This window comes from Oculina patagonica, chromosome 11 (assembly GCF_052425735.1).
Source record: "Oculina patagonica isolate OP01 chromosome 11, crgOcupat, whole genome shotgun sequence".
NCBI classification, from domain to species: Eukaryota; Metazoa; Cnidaria; class Anthozoa; order Scleractinia; family Oculinidae; genus Oculina; species Oculina patagonica.
In genome coordinates, this window is record NC_135768.1 from 1,464,915 (window position 1) to 1,489,987 (window position 25,073).

General features: G+C 40.1%; 2 protein-coding genes across 4 annotated transcripts; one reads left to right on the forward strand and one right to left on the reverse strand.

Annotated features, from left to right (window-relative positions):
- Nucleotides 1–3,473: 3,473 nt before the first annotated feature.
- Nucleotides 3,474–12,832, reverse strand: LOC144631155 (uncharacterized). 3 transcript variants are annotated; one of them, XM_078489540.1, is made up of 3 exons: nt 12,723–12,832; nt 12,384–12,459; nt 3,474–6,678 (listed from the first exon to the last, which is right to left on the reverse strand). In XM_078489540.1, exon 3 carries the CDS (start codon nt 6,662–6,664, stop codon nt 5,123–5,125), a length of 1,542 nt encoding a protein of 513 aa, XP_078345666.1. In that variant the 5' UTR covers nt 6,665–6,678; nt 12,384–12,459; nt 12,723–12,832; the 3' UTR covers nt 3,474–5,122. The 3 variants fall into 3 exon arrangements, with proteins under 3 accessions (XP_078345666.1, XP_078345665.1, XP_078345668.1); XM_078489539.1 differs by having other exon boundaries at nt 12,676–12,832; XM_078489542.1 differs by lacking the exons at nt 12,384–12,459; nt 12,723–12,832 and adding an exon at nt 10,015–10,458 and having other exon boundaries at nt 3,474–7,038.
- A 4,750-nt stretch (nt 12,833–17,582) lies between these two features.
- Nucleotides 17,583–24,317, forward strand: LOC144630458 (uncharacterized). The gene is made up of 2 exons (XM_078488818.1): nt 17,583–17,789; nt 22,749–24,317. The coding sequence occupies exon 2, from the start codon at nt 22,758–22,760 to the stop codon at nt 24,249–24,251; it is 1,494 nt and encodes a 497-aa protein (XP_078344944.1). The 5' UTR covers nt 17,583–17,789; nt 22,749–22,757; the 3' UTR covers nt 24,252–24,317.
- Nucleotides 24,318–25,073: the final 756 nt, after the last annotated feature.

Consider the following 25,073-nt stretch of genomic DNA (forward strand, 5'->3'; position numbering starts at 1 on the left):
TTGCGCTGTCCGTCTGGAACAAGTTCAGTACAATTATTCAAGGATTTTAGTCAAAACAATCCCTCCGTTTAATAACCGCATGTCTACCAATAGGGAACGATTCTAAACAATGGCTTGAACTGTCATTATCTATTGAGCGCAACGTAATTTGCTGATTTATCAGTCAAGAGGTTCTTGTTTGGTTAAACAATGGGTCGGTAAGCTGACTTCATCTCCAAGGACGCTATGTAAAATGTATATATATATACGTTCGCCGCAAACGGCAAACGCTAGCAGTGCCGTAGCCAGAAATTTAGCATAGACGAGGCAAAATCTTGTTATGGCGTTCTTGGGGCATACGCGCCAGAAAACTTTGTAGTCTTGAAGCTCTGAAACGCGTTTTACAACATTTTTCATAAGTTACTTCTTGAGAAAAATCAATCTTGTTCAACTGGGAGTTACTTTTTCAACTAAACGTATTTTGTTTTTAATTCTGGGTTAAAATGCATAAAATCTAGATGAGGCATGTGCCTCGTCTTGCCTCTTGCTAGTTACGGCCCTGGCTAGCTTGCCTTTATCGAATTCTAAAATTAATCCCTTATAAAAATAGGGAAAAAATCCCACATTCACGACAAGTGCAAAAATACTCATTTCAGCGTACTACTCATTACAGCAGACGGCAGAAGTTGAATTTTTGCTGTTCGCGGAAAAAAATAAACGTATGCTTGATCTCTCTAAAGTTTTAGATTAAAAAAAAATCGGAAAAGAAAAACTGAGAACGAGACTGAACTAGACGCCGGCCGCGCTTGGTTTACTTTCTTCTCAATTATTCTTTTAAACCAGAAACAGCGGCATAAAGAGCTGGATCGAGGTTTTTATAACTAAGGGAATGTCGCAGTGTACGTCTCAGGATTCTGGGTTGAGTTTTAGAGGTTAACGCGAAAACGAGCTTTATTCGTCGCGCGCGACGTCAGTCTCTAGTGCATCGCGCGTGACCCAAGCGTAACCCACATGTAGCCCAGCAGACAACCGTCTCAATCTCCTTTCCAGAGTCCGTGATCCTTTTAGGTCAGCGCGCAGAATCGAAACGCATAGATTCTGGGACGAGATTGGAACCTGTTGTACTGCACTAGCAGAATAGGAGTGCGCATGCTCTTGCCACACCAGTCTTCGCCCTCTTCCCTTGCATAGGAGACTGGGAACGATAACTTTTCAAAAACCACGCAACGAAGAACACTGCTTGGCTTGTCTGCTGCCGGATCTCTTGTTCAAGAAATGCTCGTACCAGACGTCGCTCTAAGTGCTAATAAAACCAGATTGATTGCAAGGCTGGTACAACGGCAGGAGGGCAAGATTTATTGGCCAATATTTCAACTAGCAGTCTTCAGGGCCAGGTACTATCATAGTGCTACTATCATAGCCCTCCTGCCGTTGTACCAGCCTTGCAATCAATCTGGTTTTGACCAGTAACTTTTCCACAGACAAAAAGTTGTGACCGCGCAAAACTTGATGGCAAAAGTCTGCTATATGGTCCTCGCCCTTCAAACTTAAAATTATTAACCAAGAGGAGCGCGAACAGGATAAACAATCAAAAGGGAACATTGAGAAATTTTTGCTGTGTATCCTTGTTGTATCTTAGAATTCAGCCTTCCAAAATTACGGTGCTATCTTGAACCCAGGCACATTTGACCGGTGGGGAGGGGAGGGTAACTAGCGTATGAGCATAAAACGGGAATTGAATTCTGAATATGAAGTGATTAAAATAATTTTGAGTCAATTGCACGCCAGTTAAGGAGATTGCACTTTCCGTAAGTTTTACAACAAACCTATTGTAGATAATTTTCTTTTTTGGCCAAGCTGTTCTTGGTACCAGTACTGCTGTATAGGCCTAGCTTTCTAGATTATGTTTTTTCAGCTACAATTTAATAAACCAGGCCACCAGCTGATGTGACTTCTAGGTGTTGCTTGATTATTTCATCTTCGTGTCCATATTGCTTTGAAATCTCATGGAATCTCTGCTGCGATGACCTGGTAGAATTGGAAATTAAACGAGCCTTACCTGAAGGTGAAGTTTGATTGAGGTTCTACCAGGTCATCACAGCAGCAGAGAACATGCCCTCCCAGTTGTTACCCTCCCCGGTTTTCATACTCGGCCCATTTTCTTTTATGGGCCTACTGGGCTTTGTTATATATGGACACTCAGTGCTTTTAATATTGACCAGCTATGCTCATGTGCTGGTTTTCACTGTCACGCAATCAAAAAATAAATTCGAAACCATTCAACTGCAGAAGCTATGAATTTCAAATATTATAGATGATAAACAGATAAACAATTTATCCAAGTTTCGGGGCTGTGCGGTGTACCGTTCGCGAGTTATTTTCCGAACCTTTCCACGCAGATTTATAAAGCTTAGTATGGAGATGCCATAACTGTGTCCTTCCGAGGGACACAAATATGGCCACCGTGATGTCAGAGAAACCATCTGGAACTCAATTCTGATAACAACAGCGGCTATCCTTAGTACACTTTCACATAAACACCACTTATTATATCTGAAATGTTCAATCTGCTCAAAATGGAAAGGAAAGGCTTTTTTTCAAACAAAACAGCTTTGTCACGGCACTCAGCTTGATGTCACATACGACGGAGAACTCAAATATTCAAAATGCTCTGTTTTAAAAACGAATGACACTATCGATCTGGAAATTTGCAAAAATATATATTTTTAGTTTATCTTTCGCCTAATGACAACGAAAATTTAGCAGGCCTAGTGAATTTTGATTTCAGAATTTTATGATGTAACATGAAAACCAAGAATTTCCTTTGAGTAAACTGTGTATGTCCCTGTCTTGTGACTGATCAGCGTCAGAAAAGCGAGGATTGATCAAGTAGCCTGCGAGCTGCCCCCCCCCCCCCCCCCCCCGTGGGGGATACTAAAAAAAATTTATATGGGAAGGCTCCGGCGCAAGTTCTAACCCCTTACCCTTTTATATACCATTTTTGACAGAAATTGTACCCCTTTCGTATACCTTAAACTGAAAAAAGGTACTCCTTCCATATACCTAAGAGACATGATGTGGACTTAAAATAGGACGTTTTCTTGTCATTTTTATGAAGCGCTTAATGAACTGAAATAATACAGCCATAAATTGCATCTATTCCAATTATTTTAATTAAAGGCCCTTTTAAATAGCTAAATGACAAATTTTCATACCCTTTCTTATACTTAAACTCGTGAAATCCCTACCCTTTTATATACCTGAAGCCTGAAAAAGGTACCCCTTTCGGGCGGAGCCTCCCCTATAGGGAGTATCCCCCGGGGAGCTGGGACACGGAAATACACGCGCAGGCCACAAAACCGCCCCAAACGTCTCCGTGTGACTGCTTGTGATGTATCGCCTTTCTTCTTTACGGTTACTATCATCCCAATTCACCATTCTACAGTTCGAATTCCCAAACGAACGGCTGAAGAAAAAAACACCTGAAACTTGGGCTAGTTTTGCCAATTTATTCTCCTCGAATGCTTCTGGTAATTATTTTCAAGTTATTGTAAATCTTTTGTTTCTGTTTATTACTGCTGTAAATAATATCAGGCGCTTTGAGTCAGTTTTCTAATATCAAAAATTACCTACCGCCCTAAAAAACAGGTCTAACCGAGTTAATTTGTTTCTTTTTCTACGGGAATGGCACTTGATTTTAAATGTATTTTGTACGGGAATGGCATTTGATTTAGAGGGATTTGTTAGGGTAAGGTTTCCGTTTTTTGTATTTTGTTCGGGAATGGCATTTGATTTTCGATGAACTTACTTTTTTTTAGTAAACTGTGCAATTATTTAAAACCCTGTCGAAACTTATCTCATAATCATCTGAAGTTTCCTTTGGCAAAGAAAAATATCATCAGATCAGCTGCAGGTAGGCTGTTGTGTTTGAACATTTTTCTAGCCAAGTCTTCACCAGTGCGACCAGACCTCAGTTATATATTATAATTAACAATAATCACTGAGCCTAAGGCGAATAATTGTTTTAGTATAATTTTCAGAGGTGAATATAAAAACTGCAAAATAACAATAGAAAACACAAAAACAACAAACACAAGTGCTCGCTTGCATACGTGTTAACCAGTATAATTTTTCGATTGAAATCATAATTTACACTCAAGTTTTAGCAATAAAACGGAACAAAACAAACACTACGAAAAATATAGATAGCTGGTACCTTTGTTAAATTGTTGGTGACTTCTGAACAATTGTGTGAATCCTCTCGAAATTACTAGCTCCGGTGAGAAGAGAACTAAATTATAATGCTTTGCCAGTCGATCTGACTGAGTACGTGGTCGCGTGCGATCTCCAAAACCACCATGTTTACAATCAATTCTAATGCCTTGAAAACCATGTCTTGAAAATATTTTCGGTCCAAAAGCCTTGGTAGTTAATCTGCAAAATTCCCAATGTTTTAAACATCCAGGACTTGAAGTGATTACTTTTAAATGAGAGAAATTTTAATTCAGCAAATGCCGCCATGTTCACTGGCCTGGATGGCAAACGTGGCATGGCTTCAAACCTTGAGATGCAATATTCACCGTCTAGCGCGGTGAATATTGCATCATAGCCCGAGCTTCTCGACCAATCAGAATTGAATTCACTTCTGGAAATTATACTAAAAATTTTTATCTAATGCACGTAAAGGTGCAAATTTACTTTATTATGCTTTATTTAAACCTGACCTTCTAAAGTCTTGTTTATTTGTTTGATTTTTTTCTGATTGCTTTAACCTTTTTAATTTCGTGGTTAGTCTGACACGCATGTTTCGTTTCCGCCAAGGTAATATGCATGGTAATAGAGCGATTTTCACTTGAGTGTCGAAAGTAATTCGCATTTGCTTTGGTTTTGCATTACTATGCTTGGTGATTGGTTAAACAAACTCGCGCCACTTTCTCAACCAATCAGAAGTAAGACCAAAACCAATCCTGACTCGCTCGCCCGCGTTTTCCCGCGTTTCGTGCCGGCTACATGTATTTACTTTGAGTTTTGATTGGTTCACTGGATTGTCTATGTCTTCAGTGATTAGCCAGAGTGATTACTTTGGTTTTGGTTTTACGACACTCAAATCGAAAATAGCTCTATACTGCTTTAAATTAAATTTTTAGTTAGTTGGACGAAAATATTTTTCAACTAGTATTTTTATGCTCCTTTTCGCATTTTCATTAAATGAATGGCCGATCGATTCATAGATTGTGCTCAGTGTCCAGCATTCGTCCGTTAATGGTGCTTCTATATCATGTGTCTGAACTGAACATTTATTTTGTTGCCAGTTGTTTAGATGTTCGTTTACGCTGTCCTTTCCGCTGGTTTGACGCTTCTTGTGGATCCCCACCTTAGTTTTATCCTCGCTCGACGAACTCTTTTGCTTGCGGTTCTTAATTTTTGCTTTTACCTTTCTTGGAACGCTGATTTCGTTCCATATATGCGACACAACTGCCACATTACATTCTTCAGGAACGTTTACATCCTCGTTCTTGACTCCATTTGCAAGGTGCTCCCCAGAATTTCGATTTTCCACAGAATCAGGATCCAGGCGCTCCTCGGCAAACTGAGCTATCGTCCCCATTACTGCTTCCGTTCCGCTCTCTGTCAGCGCTCGAGGAATGTTTCGGGAGGCGGGAGTATTGTCAAGACGTCTCGCCCCAGTGACCTGTTCTCTAACACTCCTCTCGAGGTTTGCAGAGACTGCTTCAGCTTCTCCGACTCCTGCAGCAACAGCGGCAGCTCCAAATTCTGCGGGACCAAGTATCTGCTTCAATCTGACATTCTTTCCCTCGCCTGAAACGGAAATCCAACTCTCAGCATGCGCAGTTCCAAGTTGGCGAAGAACTGATCCTACTCCAGCTCCGATTACTGCACCATATGCTATCGCTATTGGTGTATAAATCCCACCTGAGAGAACACATGCCGCAATGCCTACTAATGTCATTCCCGTTGACAGCGCCAACATGCTCATCCGAATCCTGTAGTCTCTTTTTTGACCTTCAGAGAAGCATTCCGGCTTGAAGATCGCCTTCCAGCGTTTTAGTGACAGCCAGCCTTTGTCGTAGTCAGCCCTGTTGTGGTAACATGCTCTTTTTTCTCCATCGAGTAGAATTTCTTGTGCCATGATAATCTCCTTCGCATTCTCATCATCGCCAAAATTTTTATCAGGATGCCATCGCTGTATTTCTCTTCGGAAACCCTTCTTAATGGCTTTAATTTGCTCTTCTTTTGGCATCTTGCGAACTTGGTCCATGTCTAAACCCAAAATGGCGTACAGGTTTCGTGTTCCGTTGGTACTTTTCAGTTCAGATTTGTCTCTTTGTAATTTTAGAAGGCATCCTGTTTTCTCTTTTGGGAAATCTTCCAGCTTTCCTTCAATGACATCAAGTGACTCGGTTATCTTGAGCAATTTGTCTTCAACCCACTCTTTAGGTCCAAGGAGAGTCCTTTTTGATCGGCTGTCTTCAAATCTAGCGACGACCTCGTACTTGAATCGCTTATCGCTGCGATGAAGATACTTCTCGTGTGGTTTGATTATTTTTGACTCGAGGGAAATCCAACAAAGAAAATCCCATCTTCGATAAAGGTAAAGGGTGACTTGTGCATCGCTTGATTCGTTTACTATTAACAATGATTTATACCTTCCTTGGTCCGGCATATCTGTTGCAGTTCCTGTAAAAGAAAACAAAAATAGTTATACTTGCATTTTTTAAAATTGATTTATTCCTTTCTTCATCCAAATTCATATCCTACAAAAACGAAAAATAGTTTTGAGAATACCGCTGCGGTAGCGGCAAGCAACAACTTCTGGTTGGTAGGAAGTACGTTTGTGTTAATGGCGCATTTTAGGCAGCCTGAATTTCAGCCGGAGACGGCTACTCCTCTTCCCTCCACTCCCCTGAAGCCTTTAACCCTACTCCTTCGCGCTTTCTATTCCTCACCATTCCCTTCTTGCGCTTTGGTGGTGGTGTCGGCCGAGCGGAGGTCTGGGGTGTGTAACCGTGACCAAAAACGAAAAAAAATCAAAGGTCTCTATGAGACTACGACTATTTTGCTATGGTCTATCTGTTGGCTGTCAATTGTGGTATGGAGTAGTGTTTTGCTAAAGGGTGAAAGACGCTTTTCATGTTGTTTAGGAGTGGAAGTCTTGAAAATAACTTAGCTTACCTGAATACTTTACACTTCCACATCACATTCTAAATTAAAACTGAAACCTAGAAGTCAACAACGCGCTGTTTACAAAACTCAACCGCAAATTAAGGACCCAAAGAAAACCCAATCGAAAACACATTGAATATACTGTAGTACTCGTGTCGCGTATACGCTTATTCCGGCCTACTAAAGCAAACAAACAGTTCAGCGGTTCAATACATTCTTCATATATACCCACACCCCCGGCCCACACCGAAAAGAAATCCCTAGAATTGAGAACGCGAATAAATGATTATTTACTCGTGTTTAGCGAGACTAACGCAATCGATTGTCGCGAATGTGAAAGACTTGTAAAAGTACAAATTTGCGTTCTTAATCGTTTTAGGTTAAATATTAGCGCTCCTTTAGTGTGTTAGACGCTTGTACCAGTCCAAACTTGCGTTCTTACGTTCTTGGTTACATATTAGCGTCGCTTTAGTCTGTGAAAGACTTATACATTGCCTTCAAGTGTTGGCTGACGCTTTGTTCACCCACACCGAAAAGAAATCCCTTGAATTGAGAACGCGAATGATTATTTACTCGTGTTTAGCGTGACTAACGCAATCGATTGTCGCGAAAACAAATCCTTTAGGTTAAATATTAGCGCGACTTATACGTTGCCTTCAAGTGTTGACTGACGCATTGTTCACCCACACCGAAAAGAAATCCCTTGAATTGAGAACGCGAATAAATGATTATTCACTCGTGTTAAGCGTGACTAACGCAATCGATTGTCGCGAAAATATCTGATTTGAGATACTCACGCATAAAAATAATTGTTATATAACGTTTATACATGTGACAAGTCACGTTTTTAACACGAGATAGCAAGTGTTGACGCAATACTAATGAGATACCCTTTCATCACCCACAGCGGCTAATGGAGTTCAAGTCTAATTTCCGGTCCAAAAATATCGCACGTAGACAAAAACAATTGTTATCATGGCGGGTGTTGAGCGCAGGTTGAGCGGAATGAAGTAGAAAGCGAGTTCTTCTAGGTTTTAGAAAATCTCTCAAGAGTTTTGTTCACAAAACATTTAAAGACGAACAAAGGGAGTGTATTCGACGAATAGTTTGTGAAAGAAAAGATGATTTGGCGGTGCTTCCGATGGGATTCGGTAAGAGCGTGATCTATCACCAGTGGTGTCGAAGAGTATTACATCACACCACCAAAGACGCCAGACGATCGTGCCAGTGACGAAAACTACGACCTTTAAATGACTGACCTGAGCCTTACACAAAATCAGCCTTTGCAGAAATCAAATTTTAAAAACCATCCGATCAGCTCGTAATGTGAGTCTTATGCGTATTTTTCTCGTCTTTTGCCCGATAAAATGTGCGAAACATTCATTTTTCCGTGCTACGGCGGAATTTTAAAATAAATAAATATTATCGCTGAAAAGGATTTCTTGAAAGTTGGGACAAGCATGTTGCCTCATCCTCGGTGTAAGAAGAACGCGAATAAATGATTATTTACTCGTGTTTAGCGAGACTAACGCAATCGATTGTCGCGAATGTGAAAGACTTGTAAAAGTACAAATTTGCATTCTTAATCGTTTTAGGTTAAATATTAGCGCTCCTTTAGTGTGTTAGACGCTTGTACCAGTCCAAACTTGCGTTCTTACGTTCTTGGTTACATATTAGCGTCGCTTTAGTCTGTGAAATACTTATACATTGCCTTCAAGTGTTGGCTGACGCTTTGTTCACCCACACCGAAAAGAAATCCCTTGAATTGAGAACGCGAATGATTATTTACTCGTGTTTAGCGTGACTAACGCAATCGATTGTCGCGAAAACAAATCCTTTAGGTTAAATATTAGCGCGACTTATACGTTGCCTTCAAGTGTTGACTGACGCATTGTTCACCCACACCGAAAAGAAATCCCTTGAATTGAGAACGCGAATAAATGATTATTCACTCGTGTTAAGCGTGACTAACGCAATCGATTGTCGCGAAAACAAATCCTTAGTTGTGTCATATCGGATTTGAGATACTCACGCATAAAAATAATTGTTATATAACGTTTATACATGTGACAAGTCACGTTTTTAACACGAGATAGCAAGTGTTGACGCAATACTAATGAGATACCCTTTCATCACCCATAGCGGCTAATGGAGTTCAAGTCTAATTTCCGGTCCAAAAATATCGCACGTAGACAAAAACAATTGTTATCATGGCGGGTGTTGAGCGCAGGTTGAGCGGAATGAAGTAGAAAGCGAGTTCTAGGTTTTAGAAAATCTCTCAAGAGTTTTGTTCACAAAACATTTAAAGACGAACAAAGGGAGTGTATTCGACGAATAGTTTGTGAAAGAAAAGATAATTTCCGTTCTTAATCATTTTAGGTTAAATATTAGCGCCCGGCTTCAGTGAGTGAGACGCTTGTACTAGTACAACGCTTTAGACTGTGAAACACTGAACCACTCACATTCTCGATTAGTTGTGTCATATCTCATTTGAGATACTCACGCATAAAAATAACTGTTATATAACGTTTATACATGTGACAAGTCACGTTTTTAACACGAGATCGCAATTGTTGACGCAATACTAATGAGAGACCCTTTCATCACCTACAGCGGAATATGTGACAAGTCACGTCTTTAACACGAGATCGGAAGTGTTGACGCAATAATAATAAGAGACCCTTTCATCGCCCACTAAGCGGAAAGAACTCCCTTGAGAAATTAAAACAGTCCCTTGAGAAATTAAAAAAGTCCCTTGAGAGTAGACAAGAATGTTCCAAATTTTGCCCACATCACTCCTAATCTCCTACTTCTGCTTGTAAACAAGCAAAATAGTCGAAAAAACAGGACAAAATAATTTTAAGCCGTGTTTAACTAAACTGCTTTTAAACATTATGTGACTCATGTATCATTCAAGTGTTGGATATTTTCGTGTTGACACGGTTCACACTTCTTCATTTATCATGCATATAACTAAAATGTACATTCCGCTGAAGATCACTGGGTGTAGACCACAGACTTGAATAGTTTTAACTGCTCCTATTCCTGCTAAATCTATGGAATAGACATGCGAAATAGACTGTGACTAAATTCGCAGATGTTAATAGTAATAATTAATAACCTAATATTGTGCAAGTATCAATTAGCGATTTTCACCTGCGCATTACAATGGTCTACAATATTTGAAAAAATTAAAACTAAGCTTTAATTAAGCTTTAAAGCCACTATCACATCTGACTTGAGTAAAACCTAGCGCCGATCGGAGCCATGCTTCCGATCTTGTCAGATTGCTAAAAAGTCGCGGATCGACTTATGCCAGTTTCCGGGAAAGTTTCCTATATAGGCAGCAATGTTTTATTAGGTTTAGTTATAATTGAAGAAAACACAACAGCCTACCTTAACCTTAACCTGATGATATTTTTCTTTGTCAAAGTATACTTCAGATTATAAAATGAATTTCGTCAGCAGGCACCAGGTTTTTAAAAGTGAAGCGTATTGCGTGGGCACAGTGATCAGAAGCATAACTTGTGATGTGTATTGCAAGATAGCGAATAAGCTTTTATTTCGGAGGGAAATTTCCCCTCTTCAGATTCTTAGAAGGTCATCCGCTGTCAGCGGATGTCATACCTGCACGACTTGTGAAGATTGCATGACGGCGTTGGATCACGTACGCTTACAAGATCGCTAAGAAGACCCGGGGGGGGGGGGGACTCCTATAAGAAACGAACGGGGATGCTCGTCGGAAATTTTAAAAAGAACCCCTAAAAGAGACCAATCTGGGTGTGGCTCAACCTTTTGTTGACCCCTGAAAGGTACCAAAAAAACTAAGAATAGAATTTATATTTGTATATTTCTTCGTGTGTAACCCTAAACGAGACCATTATAGCTAAGAATATTGGCGTTTTGCCCGCAAAACCCTAAGCGAGACCAAAAATCCGAAATTTACACCCTCAGCGAGACGACGAGCATCCCCGTCACTTTCATATGCGAGTCACCCCCCGGGTAAGAAGATCGCTTTGCACGGTATATTTTGAAGTGCGGACAAATTTGACTCCTCTGAGCCTTGTGGCAACAACAAGCGTTAATTTTGAGCGGCAAAATAAAAATTGCGAGAAAGATGCGCCCGAGAACTTTGTGTTTATACTCGCCTAAAAAAAGATGAAAAGCGGATAAACATGAGATTACGTGACGCGAAACAACGCAGTACGGGTTTCAGGGGAAAACGTGTTTAATTTACATTTAATGCATAAATTAATTAGAATGAAGTGCGTGAGCGCAATTGACTTCCATCCGTATACCTCATATATAGCATACCATGAGGTAAAAAACTATATCACAGAATTTTCTGGCTCATATCCAGGCTGAGTCACATGCTTGAAAAACGAAAAAAATATCTATTTCACACTAAACAGACAGAACAGAGAGCAGAGTGTTCGTAAAATGCGTGATTTGAAGTTTGGCCAAGGGGACAACAGATCGAAAAACACGGCTATCAGCTGTTTTTGAAAAGAAGTTACCTATGTAGTTTGCGTGAACCACTCATAACAGTTGCAATAAACATTGCATAAATGACCTCATGCTCTTTATTTATAAATAGCTTTGTGTCAAAACTTTGTTTGACGTGTCCCGTGCGTCGACACGTTCTTGCTGGGTTTGCAATTTTCGATTCGATTTTTATTTTTTATTTTTTTTTTTTTAGCGGAGCGGGACGGCTTTACACAGGCTATTTTAAAAATAAACTTACTACACCTAAATAACACACAAAAAATAATTCATTTCTCGCTAAATAAAGAGGGGAATATCCAGAAAATTACAATAAAGGCTCCTGGTCGAACATAATTTCATTTACACGAGTCACATAATGTTTTTAAAGCTATTAAAAAAGCTGTTTAACACGGCTTAAATTGATTTCTTCGTTGAGGTTGCTACTGATGTTTGTCGACTTTAAAAGCGCAAGCCAGAGCTTAACTGAGCCTAATGTAAAATTCAGTCTTTCAGTTTTAATTTCTGTTGCTTATTTTCAGTTTGTTATATTAAACCTGGTTTAAACCATGTTTTGCTGGTGTGCATTATTATCAATCTTGTTGGTCTCTCTTCAGCAATGTCACGTGAACTTACGAACATAAATGGTTATTTTCGTGTTAACACGGTTTATCAGTGGCTTAAAGAATTGTTTCCATTACACTTCTGCATTAATCATGCATATAACTGAGATGTACCTTCCGGGTCCGCTGAAGATCACTGCGTGCAGACCACAGACTTGAATAGTTTTTACCGCTCTTATTCCTGCTAAACCTACGGAATAGACATAAGAAATAATATCGATTATGACTAAATTCGCAGATATTATGCTTTAAAATCGCTATCACAACTGACTTGTCGTAAACTTTGCTTCTTGACATATTGCCAAAAGGATGTGCCAGTTTCCTGGGAACGTTTCCGATATAAGCAACAATGTTTTAGGCTTAGGTATAATTGAAGAATGTTTAAACACAACAAACCTACTCTAACCTGGTTTGATGAGATTTTCCTTTGACAAAGTAAACTTCAGCACTCACCAGGTTTTTAAAAGTGAAGCGTATTGCGTGGGCACAATGATCAGAAGCAAAACTTGTGATTTCATGTGTGTGTGGCAAGATAGCGAATAAGCGAAAACATCCGCAGTTTCTCTAGCCTCCCACGCAGTCGTTCTGGGGGCGATCGTGTTTCACTCCTCCCGGCCCCACGTGAGGAGGAGTGAAACACGATCGCCCCAGGCTACAGTTTCTCTTGCTCTAAAGAAGATTCTCATTGGCTGATTCGTAATCACGTGACCTTGCATAAATTAAATCTATCCGGCCCGATCGGGATCTGAACGTGATCAATTTAATGCCGGTGGCGTGATTGTGGCGTGGTGTTTTTGAAGCTGACTCGTCCCCAGTCGTCTCTTATGCGAAAATTGCAAGACGCGAAGGATGATAGCAGATAGCAGTCGACTCAAGACGGACTCAAAAGACGACTGGGGACGAGTCAGTTTTTGAAGCTCACTTCTCGGCGATTCCAGTAAATTAGTTGCTAGTTCTTCGTAAGTCCGTGAAACACAGTGGAACAGTTTGAGGCTAAAACCGGCGCTTTCTACTTTTCATTCGAAACACGAAGTCAAAAAACTTTTAGAGCAGAAAGATTTCGAAAATACCTGGAAAGTAAGTCGGTTCTTTGTTTTCTTTTGTACGTATTTTGCGATGTATTTGTCGTACATTTGCAGTGTTTTATAGAAGAAATAAAGTCGTGCTCAGGCGTGCTGCTAATTTGTTCGTTTTAATTTGTTCATCCTTGGGATGTATAACAAAGCACTTAATGTCTGTTCTCTCGGGAAACAGTTCGTTTTGTTTTCCCTCGAGTCTCGATGTTTCCCGAGACTTCTCGAGGAAAAACAAAACTAACTGTTTCCCGAGGACCAGACATTAAGTGTATAATATCAAAGGGAATTAAATTTCCCCTCTTCAGTTACCTAGAATTTTGACCCCTTCTGTCAAAAAACTACATCACAGAATGTTCTGGCTCATATCCAGGCTTTTCAAAGAGGCTTTAAATCGCTATGACCTGAAGAAACGTTGCTTCTAATACCCAGTCCGGTGGCATAACTTGCACATTGAGCATAGCTGAAACGTATTGCTGTCATGGACTGCTCAATAAGCCACTGGTGTTCCATTGTACCGTATGTAACCTTAGCTTCGTCATACGACAACAGACATAAAATATCTTCCACACTCTCTATTTTAGCAAACATTGCCAATTTGTTTGCTGTAAGATTATCTTAAACAGCAGAAAAAAAAACATCCGGCTGCTTTCACAGGAAAGTGGTGGCAAGATTGCCTAAATGGCGTGACCGAACGTGCACAATCAGACAATCGACTAACAGAGTGTGGGGCAGGGCACTAGAAGGGGTTTTCCCTTATTTCACAGAATTATCGTCAATATTAAGTCTGACGTAACATATTTACTCGGATATAAACCGTTTATCTTCGTGTCTGGAGATTTTTCTTTTGAGTTTGTTACACTCGTTTGATCAGCTAATCTAGTCATTTCACAAGAAAAGTGGTAAAACTTTTGTATCGAGTATAGCACAAACGTATCGCTAGCATTGAAACCAGGAAGCCACTGATGTTCCTTGCTGTAGTCTAAGCTTCCCCGTGTAATAAATATAAACATAACTAAAAAATACAAAATTAAAGAACAACGGAAATAGTATTTCCCAAAGGGGAGAGCGCGAACGGGACGTGAGTACCCATGCGAGGCGCTTCCCGAATTACAATCTATTGGTACCTATTTACAAAGCATAAATACACACACAAACAGGTGAGAAGAGCTAGTTCCTGTGACAAGGACATTCCCTTACTGCGAACTAAAGTACAGGGATAATCTACATCGAAAACTGAGTTGAATAAAGAAAAATAATGTGTGTCGAGAAAGCTCTTGAAAGAAAAGTTGACAACAGATATAAAACATCTCACACTATTCGTGTTTGCAGGGTTTTAATTGCTATGATTCGTTTCTCAATCTACAGATATACATATATATATAATTGAGGTCTGGTCGGATATACCTACCGATGAGGACCACTGGTGAAGACTTGGCTAGAAAAATGTTCCAACACGACAGCCTACCTTCAGCTGATCTGATAACATTTTTCTTTGCCCGGCAAAGGAAACTTCAGATTATGAGATAAGTTTCGACAGGTATTTAAATATTTGCGCAGTTTACTAAAATGATGGCAGTACCGCGCCAAGTTTTTCAAAGTGAAGAAAGGGAACATTCAGGATATTATGTGGACTTTGAGAACCCACGCCAACCTCGTTCCCAGGGTCTGCTCCAAGGTTGAACCGGCGCTGTGCATGTGATAAGTATTTGTGGTAACTTTTTGTCACGGTTATGTCACGAGAGTTTATTTAAGCAATAAACCAAATAACAACCTTCAACTGGTACACCGTTGATAAACAGAAACAAAAGATTTGCAATAACTTGAAAATGATTACCAGAAGCATCCGAGGAGAACAAATTGTCAAAACTGCCCCAAGTTTCAGGTGTTTTTTTTCTTCAGCCGTTTGTTTGGGAATTCAAACTGTAGAATGGTGAATTGGGATGATAGAAACCGTAAAGAAGAAAGGCGATACATTGGATACATGCACAAGCAGTCACACGGAGACGTTTGGGGGGCTTTGCTGTTTTGCTCGGCGACTCGTTTTCGCGGCTTCGCCACTCGCGCGTGTGGCCTGCGCGTGTATTTCCGTGTGCCAGCTCGCAGGCTACTGCACTGAGGGAAAACAAAATTAACTGTTTCCCGAGGGAACAGACATTATTAAAGTGCTTTGTTATATATCCCAAGGATGAACAAATTAAACAAACGAACGAACAAATTAGCGTTAACAACAGCACGCCTGAACACGACTTTAAATATTTCTTCTATAAAACACTGCAAATGTACGACAAATACATCGCAAAATACGTACAAAAGAAAGCAAAGAACCGACTTACTTTCCAGGTATCTTCGAAATCTTTGGGACGGTTCATTTTTTATGAGGTAGGGGGGCTGGTGGGATTTGAGGGGGGGCCATCCAAAAAAATTTGGCTTCAAAGGGGGGGGCCAGCCAAAAAAATACGGTCTGTAAGAGGGGGTCACTAAAAATAATTATACTTTTAAGTGTTGTAAAGAGGCTTCTGTGAGAGTAAAAAAATCTTGCCAGAATGCCCAAAATGACATTCATGAGGTTCTGAAAATTCAGCATCCACAATAAACAGTTGAGGCAATGCCAGCTATTTGGGGATGTGATTTTTGCACACTGATACATTCTTTAGTCACAAGGCTTGATATATTTTAATTTCAGTTCATTATTGGTTTTTCTTTTTCTTTAGGGGGGGGGGGGGGGTCATCGAAAAAAAATTGGATTTCGAGGGGGGGCAAGGTAAAAATTTTCGATGAAGAAGGGGGGGCCATTATATATAACAGTGACTATCTATCAAATCCCGCCAGCCCCCCCTACCCCATAAAAAATGAACGGTCCCTTTCTGCTCTAAAAGTTTTTTGACTTCGTGTTTCGAATGAAAAGTAGAAAGCGCCGGTTTTAGCCTCAAACTGTTCCACTGTGTTTTACGGACTTTCGAAGAACTAGCGACAAATTTCCTGGCAGTGAGCTTCAAAAACATCACACCATAATCACGCCACCGGCCTTAGTCACGTCTTGATCACACGCTTTTATTTTTCGACGCCATCTTGACGAGTAGAATTACAGTGTTTGTGTTTGTATGGGAATCCGACGGCAAATATCTTCTACAAAAATTGAATTCTGGACAACTTATGAATGGTAAAGTTAAGATACTTGGCAGAAGTTTTTATTTGCCGAGTTTGAAGGATGTAGCTGGGCTAGAAAGCGTTCACTTAAGTTTTTAATTTCCCATACATTTGTCTATATTTTTTCCGCATGATTGACGCGGTTCGCGGGAAAAAAATTAGAGACAAATGTATGGAAAAATTAAAAACGTTACTGAACGCTTTCTAGCCCAGCGACAACCTTCAAACTTGGTGAATAAAAAACTTTTGCCAAGCATCTTAACTTTTGCAATTCATAAGTTGCCCAGAATTCAGTTTTTGTAGCCGAAGATAGTTGCCGTTGGATTCCCATACAAACACTGTAATTTCTACCCACTTTGCCTACTCGTCAAGATGGCGTCGAAAAATTTGATTAGGCCTATTGTATCCCGATCAGGATACATTTGATGGAAATGTTTCCCGATCGGGCTACAGTAAAATTTATGCAAGGTCACGTGATAACGAATCAACCAATGAGAATCGTCTTTAGAGCAAGAGAAACTGCGGATGTTTATACGCTTATTCGCTATATTGCTTGCCACACCCCATGCCACACACATCACAAGTTTTGCTTCTGATCACTGTGCCCACGCATGCGCAATACCCTTCACTTTTAAGACTTTTAAAAACCTGGTGCGTACTGAGGTTTACTTTGACAAAGGGAAATCTCATCAGACCAGGTTAAAGTAGGTTTGTTGTGTTTAAACATTTTACCTAAACCTATAATTTACACGGACGCGGTTTCATTTGTAACCGCATCGCTTTCGATACGGTTACGCCTTTCGTTTTGAAACGCTTTCAAAAGTGGAGCGTTTTCAAAACGATACGGTTTCATTGGTCGTGTAAACGGCAAAACCGCATCGATTTGAAAACGGTCAAGTGTTTTGCCACAAATTGACTGGATCGCGAAGAGTAAACATGACGAACCTCGCACAGAGTGCAGCGCTTGCCATATACAATCACGTTCGAAAACACTTGGAAAACGGTAAACACTTCGAAACCGTGTCGTTTCGATGCGGTTTTGAGGTCATGAAACCGTGTTGATTAATAACCGCGTCCGTGTAAACGATGACTACGTTCCCAGGAAACTGGCATAAATCTGTCAAGAAGCAAAGTTTACGACAAGTCAGTTGTGATAGTGATTTTAAAGCATAATATCTGCAAATTTAGTCATAATCGATATTATTTTTTTCTATTCCGTAGGTTTAGCAGGAATAAAAGCGGTAAAAACTATTCAAGTCTGTGGTCTACGCGCAGTGATCTTCAGCGCATCCGGAAGGTAGATTCCAATTTTATGCATGATTAATGCACAAGTGTAATGGATACAATTCATTTTAAGCCGTCGTGTTAAAACAGCTTTTTCAAAAAACATTTAAAAACATTATGTGACTCGTGTAAATGAAATTATGTTCGACCAGGAGCCTCTATTGTAATTTTCTGGACAGTATTCCTCTCTTTATTTAACGAGAAATTAATTATTTTTCGTGTGTCATTTAAGTGAAGTGAGTTTATTTTTTAAAATAGCCCGTGTACAGCCGTCCCGCTCCGCTAAAAAAAATCAGGCTATTTTAAAATCGAATCGAAAATTGCAAAACCCAGCAAGAGCGTGTCGAGGCACAGGACACAAAGTTTTGACACAAAGCTATTTATAAATAAAGACCATTAGGTCATTCATGCAATGTTTTATATTGCAACTGTTATGAATGCTTCACGCAAACTACACAGGTAACGTTTATTTAAAAAGAGCTGATAGCCGTGTTTTTTGATCTGTTAGTTACCCCCTTGGCCAAACTTCAAATCACTCATTTTACGAACACTCTGCTCTCTGTTTAGTGTGAAATAGATTTTTTTTTCGTTTTTCAAGCATGTGATATGAGCCAGAAAATTATGTGATATAGTTTTTACTTTATGGTATTCTATGAGGTATACGGATGGAAGTCAATTGCGCTCACGCACTCCATTCTAATTTATTTATGCATTAAATGTAATTTAAACACGTTTTCCCCTGCCACCCGCACTGCGTTGTTTCGCGTCACGTAATCTCATGTATATCTTCTTAGAGTCTTCTTCAGGCCTGAGTCTTCTTAGCGATCTTGTAAGCGTACGTGATCCAACCTGGTTCCCAGGGTCTCTCTATCCCCGTGGGGAGAGAGAGACCCTGGGAACGAGGTTGTACGTGATCCAGCGCAAATCCAGCGCTGTCATGCGATCTTCACAAATCGTACCCGCATGATCATGCCCAGACACTCTGCAGACAGATATATATCCCATGACGGCGCTAGATCACGTACGCTTACAAGATCGCTATTTTAAAAGAAGACATGAGGTTGCTCGAAGAGACTTTGATTGACAGAAGGGGTCAAAATTCTAGGAAACTGAAGAGGGTCAAGAGGAGAAATTTACTTCCCTTTGATATAAAGGCTTATTCGCTACAGGTGTATCTTGCCACACACATCACAAGGTTTGCTTCTGATCACTGTGCCCACGCAATGTACTTCACTTTTAAAAACCTGGTGCGTACTGAAGTTAACTGTTTTGCCAAAGAAAAATCTCATCAGACCAGGTTAAAGTAAGTTTGTTGTGTTTAAACATTCTTCAATTATACCTAAGCCTAAAACATTGTTGCTCATATTGGAAACGTTCCCAGGAAACTTGCGTAATCTGTCAAGAAGCAAAGTTTAGCCACTGATAAACCTTGTAAACACGAAAATAGCCATTTATGTTCGCAAGTTCACGTGACATAGCTGAAGAGAGACAAAAAGATTTATAATAATTCACACCAGCAAAACGCAATAGAAATTAAAACTGAAAGACTGAATTTTACATTTGGCTCAATTAAGCTCTGGCTTGCGCTTTTAAAGTCGACAAACATCAGTAGCAACTTCAACGAAGATATCAATTTTAGCTTTTTAAAACGCTGTGGCTTCCTTAAGGTTACTATTTTTAGCGGCTACTAATTTTAGCGATTTTTTTTCTGAGCCGAGCAAGATTTAGCGACTATTTAATTTAGCGATTTTCCGAATTTTTTTTTAAAAAAATAGTGATTATACTAGCTAAGATGGAAATAAATGTACAGTAAAAGGACGAACTCACTTGAAATTGAACGAACATTTGCATTGCCATTTGCCAGAAAAAACAAATTTTCCGGCATTAATTTTCTAAAGAATTTTTCAAGTTGACTACGTTTAATTTTGTTTTCCTTTGGGGTGGAAAGGGGGGAGTTTAATTCAACGAGTATTAAATTTGACCGAGACAAATTTTAGCGAGTACTTAAGGTGGCTCGACCCAGTTTTTTTCTAGCGATACCTATCAACTTTGAAACCCTCATACTTAAAGGGATTAATGTAAATGACATTTCTACTATATCACATGGATTACACATGGACTGAAATACAATATGATATAAATGTTTGGGAGATCGGAATGAATATCACGTGACAATGACGTCACACAGGTTTTTGCTCTGAATCGAATTTTAGCCCGTAACCGCATTTTCTCTCGAGATCCTCCACGCTACGTATACCTTGGGTGTTTGCCTTCAGCTCTGCTGAGTTTCATCGAAATCTACAAGAGGAATTTTGAAATATCTTGGAATTTCTTTTTAGATGGTATAATTTATGCGTAAAATATAGACAAGACTTCATATAAAGAAATTTGCTTCTTTTTTGATATTTAATGAGAGGCTTTAGTCCTCAATCCTTTTAAAAATGTCCCATATCCGATATCCAACCCGTAAAATGTAGGTAGACTTGTGCGATTTCGAAAAATATGGAATATATATGAATCATAGTGAAGCTCAATGTTTAGCTCTATTTACCAATTTTACGCCTACTTTCGCAAAAAAGCGATTATTTCAAAACTCGTCGATGAATTTTCTCCAAAATTTTTCAGGGTGGCAATTGATCAGTACACTAAACAATCCCTGAATTTCATGCTCATTGAAAACTTCTAAGGTTGTCTAACATAAACGCAAAATTAAGTAAATATTGAAGCGATCTCGTAGTTTTGAATAATTTTGTGCTCTTGGATTTCCTATTGTTTCGAGTTGAACACAACATCGAATTCCTGTGCACCACGCGTGAAATGACAACGCTTGGCCACCTTCCGAAATATGAAGTCTTGTCTATATTTTACGCATAAATAAATTATACCATCTAAAGAGAAATTCCAAGATATTTCAAAATTCCTCTTGTAGATTTCGATGAAACTCAGCAGAGCTGAAGGCAAACACCCAAGGTATACGTAGCGTGGAGGATCTCGAGAGAAAATGCGGTTACGGGCTAAAATTCGATTCAGAGCAAAAACCTGTGTGACGTCATTGTCACGTGATATTCATTCCGATCTCCCAAAAATTATATCATATTGCAGTTCAGTCTATGTGTAATCCATGTGATATAGTGGATATCTTATTGACATTAATCCCTTTAAGAATGAGGGTTTCAAAGTTGATAGGTATCGCTAGAAAAAAACTGGGTCGAGCCACCTTAATTTAGCGATTTTTGCCCAACTCGCTAAAATCGCTAAAATTAGTAGCCGCTAACAATAGTAACCTTAAGGTATATGCCCGGTAGCCGGGCACGGTCTTAAGCCCGGGCCAAACGAGGATTAGAGTTGATGAGACACACTGATGAGAGTTCAAACTCTCACTCTCGTTTGGCATGGAACTCTCATGCACTCTTATCGACTCTCATGCGCTCTCATCGACTTTGAACTTGCTAAAATTCTTCGTGAGAGTCGATGAGAGTTTGACGGACTCTCGTTCTCGTTTGGCCCGAGTTGATGATAGTCGATATAAAGAGTTGACGAAAACTCTCATGAGAGTCAACTCTCATCAACTCTCATCAACTCTCATCCTCGTTTGGCCCGGGCTTTAAATGGACTAAATGCCCGACAGCCAAAACATTTTACAGAATTTCCACTGAAAGGTTCTTTTAAACTTCTTGATAGCATGAGATGTGTTTTTAGAACTGTTGAGCGATTCCAAAAGCCATGCTGGTTTTCTATTTGACGAAATATCTGAACTTGGGCATACATGTACCGTAAAATCGCTGTTTTCTCGACACTTGAAAAATTTGGGCTCAGCTCGGCATTCAGAAATAAATACTCACCAAATTTCCGCAGAAAGCCTCATTCAAAACTAATGAGATATTCGATCTTTGTTTAGAAATGCCAGGCGATTCTAAAAAGTATTTTGGTTTTGTAGTGAACGAATTTTCCGAGCTTGTACATACCATGAACAGAAATCGCTTGTTTCTCCACACAAAAGATTTGTGATCAGACTGCCGGGCACGGTCTCAAATGCGCTAAATGCCCGGCAGTCAGAAATACTCACCAAATTCCCGCAGAAAGCCTCATTCAAACGGAACCTAATGAGAGTATTCGATGCCAAGCGATTCTAAAAAATATTTTGGCTTTGTGTGATCGATCGTAATCCCACATCACGTGTGACAAATTTCCCGCCACGAACAAGCGTCACGCATGACCGGAAGTTGTCGTGGTGTCACGAACTCAGCTTCGAAATCTACTATGCCTACTATATTTTGTTTCAGCGTAAACCAACCGTTAGATTTGAGATCAATAAAACTTTTCAGGATCGCTTAGCACTTCTTAACCGACATATGATAGTTTGGTGGTGGCACTCTAAAAGTCGTTCGCTTCTCGTTTCCGGTTTGCTCGCGCTTCCCGCTCTGTGAGCTCGACTTGTATATGTTGTAGGCAAGTCTAGAGGGTGGTATGATGATTTTGAAGGGGGGAGGGGGGAGTCATGATTTCTTTTTAGTACCTTTGTTTGTTTGTTTTGTTTTTTGTTTTTTTTGTTTTTTAACACCCTGTGATCTTCAACGGAAGGTACATTTTAGTTTTATGGATGGTAAATGCAGAAGTGTAAACCACGTACACAAAACACAAAAAATATCCAACACTTGATATACACGAGACACATAAGGAAAGGAGAAAAAAAGACGGCTTTTAAAAAATTGTTAAGTCTTATTTTTTCGTTTTTGGTCACGGTTACATCTCAGACCTCCGCTCGGCCGATACCACCACCAAGAGAGAATGGTGAGGAGTAGACAGCGCGAAGGGTGGGGGTAGGGTAAAAGGCTTCAGGGGAGTGGAGGGAAGGGGAAAAGCCGTCTCCGGCTGAAATTCAGGCTGCCTAAAATGCGCCATTAACACAAACGTACTTCCTTGCTTGTCGTTACCGCAGTGGTATTCTCAAAACTATTTTTCGTTTTTGTAGGATGTGAATATGGATGAAGAAAGGAATAAATATTTGCTAATCGTAAACAAATCAAGGGATGCTCATGTCACTCTCTACCTTTACCCATGGTGGGATTTTGCTTGTTGGTTTCACATAGAGTCAAGAACAATCAAACCAAACGAGAAGTATCTTTATCGCACTGATAGCGAATTCAACCGGTTCAAGCTCGTCGCTAAATTTGAAGATAAGCGGCCAAAAAGAATTCTTCGACCCACTGAGTCAGTTGAAGACAAATTACTCAAGATAACCGAGTCACTTGATGTCGTTGAAGGAAAGCTGGAAGATTTCCCAGAAGAGAAAACAGGATGCCTTCTAAAATTACAAAAAGACAAATCCGAACTGAAAAGTACCAACGGAACACGAAACCTGTACGCCATTTTGGGTTTAGACATGGACCAAGTTCGCAAGATGCCAAAGGAAGAGCAAATTAAAGCCATTAAGAATGGGTTCCGAAGAGAAATACGGCGATGGCACCCTGATAAAAATTTTGGCGATGACGAGATTGCGATTGAGATTATTATGGCACACGAAATTCTACTCGATGATGAAAAGAGAGCATGTTACCACAACAGGGCTGACTACGACGCTGGCTGGCTGTCACTAAAACGCTGGAAGGCGATCTTCAAGCCGGAATGCTTCTCTGAAAGTCAAAAAAGAGCCTACAGGTTTTATATAAGCGGGATGGTGCTGTCACTGGGAGTGACATTAGCGGGCATTGCCGCATGTGTTGGCACTGCTGGGTTATTTACACCAATTGCAATAATAGTCACTGCGGCATATGGAGGTGCATACATCGGGGCAGGAGTAGGATCATTTCTTGGCCAAACTGCTGAGAGCTTGATGTTCGTTTCAGGAAAGGGAAAGAATGTTAGATTGAAGCAGATACTTGGTCCCGATGCTGCTGCAGGAGTCGGAGTAGCTGAAGCAGTCACTGCAAACCTCGACAGGGGTGTAAGAGAACAGATCTCTGGGGCGAGACGTCTTGGCAGTACTCCCGCCGCCCCGAACATTCCTCGAGCCCTAACCAAGAACAGGACGGAAGCAGTGATGGGATCAGCGGCTCTGTTTGCTGAAGAACGCCTGGATCCTGATTCTGTGGAAAATCAAAACCCTGGGGAGCACCTTGCGAATGGAGTCAAGAACTTGGCTGTAAACGTTCCTGAAGAATGTAGCATCGCAGTTCTGTTGCACACTTGGAACGAAATCAACGTTCCAAAGAAGATCAAAGCAAAACTTCAGAATAAAACCAAGGTGGGGATCCAAAAGAAGCGTAAAACCAGAGACAAGGACAGCGTAAACGAACATCTGTGCAACTGGCAAGAAAATAAATGTTCAGTTCAGACACATGATATAGAAGCACCATTAACGGACAAATGCTCGACACTGAGCACAATCTATGAATCGATCGGCCATTCATTTAATGAAAACGCGATATGGAGCATAAAAATACTAGCTAAAAAATATTTTCGTCCAACTAACTAAAAATTTAATTTAAAGCAGTATATTACCATGTATATTACCTTGGCGGAGACGAAACGTGCGTGTCAAGACTCCCGGGGGGGGGGGGGGGGGGGTGGGGTACTCCCTAAAAGTTACTACGGGGGTGTGCCGCTGAGGCTCTGAGACTCTGGACCTGTTCCAGAGAAAAAAAAACTGAATTTGCGACCCTGTTCCAGACAATATCCACAATGGAAATATATGAAGATAGATATAAAAACACAATAATTGTTAAAAAAAAAACATAATAATTGTTAAATATTCCAGAAGTGCCCGGTAACATTGGCAAATCGATTAAAAGGATATATCGTATGGCCTGCAGTTTGCTATAAACCTGCTTTATTTTCTTGCAGAAGAAAAAGAAAAAGCAAAGAAACATCAACGAAAATCAAACAAAAATGATAAAAAGATTCAAAATTCCACCAGGATGGCAATTTTGATTTACCTTCAGTCATGTAATGTTTACTTATTTTATGTAATTTGTAAATGGACCAGTTTTTAATTATTCTTAGTTTTTGTTATTCTGTTTAGGTAGGTGTCCCCTATTAGTAGAGGGTTCAGAATTCACTGGAAATGGCTGACTGTTTGTAATCTTTTAATTGGTTTCGCTCGCTTGAGTCCTTTTTAGGCCGACACCAAACTCAGTAAGAATTAAAATAACTGGTTGCTTTAAACCCAGCGACAAAGCAGCTCTCAACGTAGCGACAGATGTATTTTTGGAGCCAGCAACAGAAGCAATTTATAGACTAGTCTGCGAGCAGGTTCTCTATTCGGGTGCAACGTGAATCTCTCTTCGAGCGCCGAAGG

What these genes read in the sequence shown, in the direction of transcription:
- LOC144630458 (XM_078488818.1), top strand. Translation starts at nt 22,758, where the DNA reads ATGGATGAAGAAAGGAATAAATATTTGCTAATCGTAAACAAATCAAGG.
- LOC144631155 (XM_078489540.1), bottom strand. Translation starts at nt 6,664, where the DNA reads ATGCCGGACCAAGGAAGGTATAAATCATTGTTAATAGTAAACGAATCA.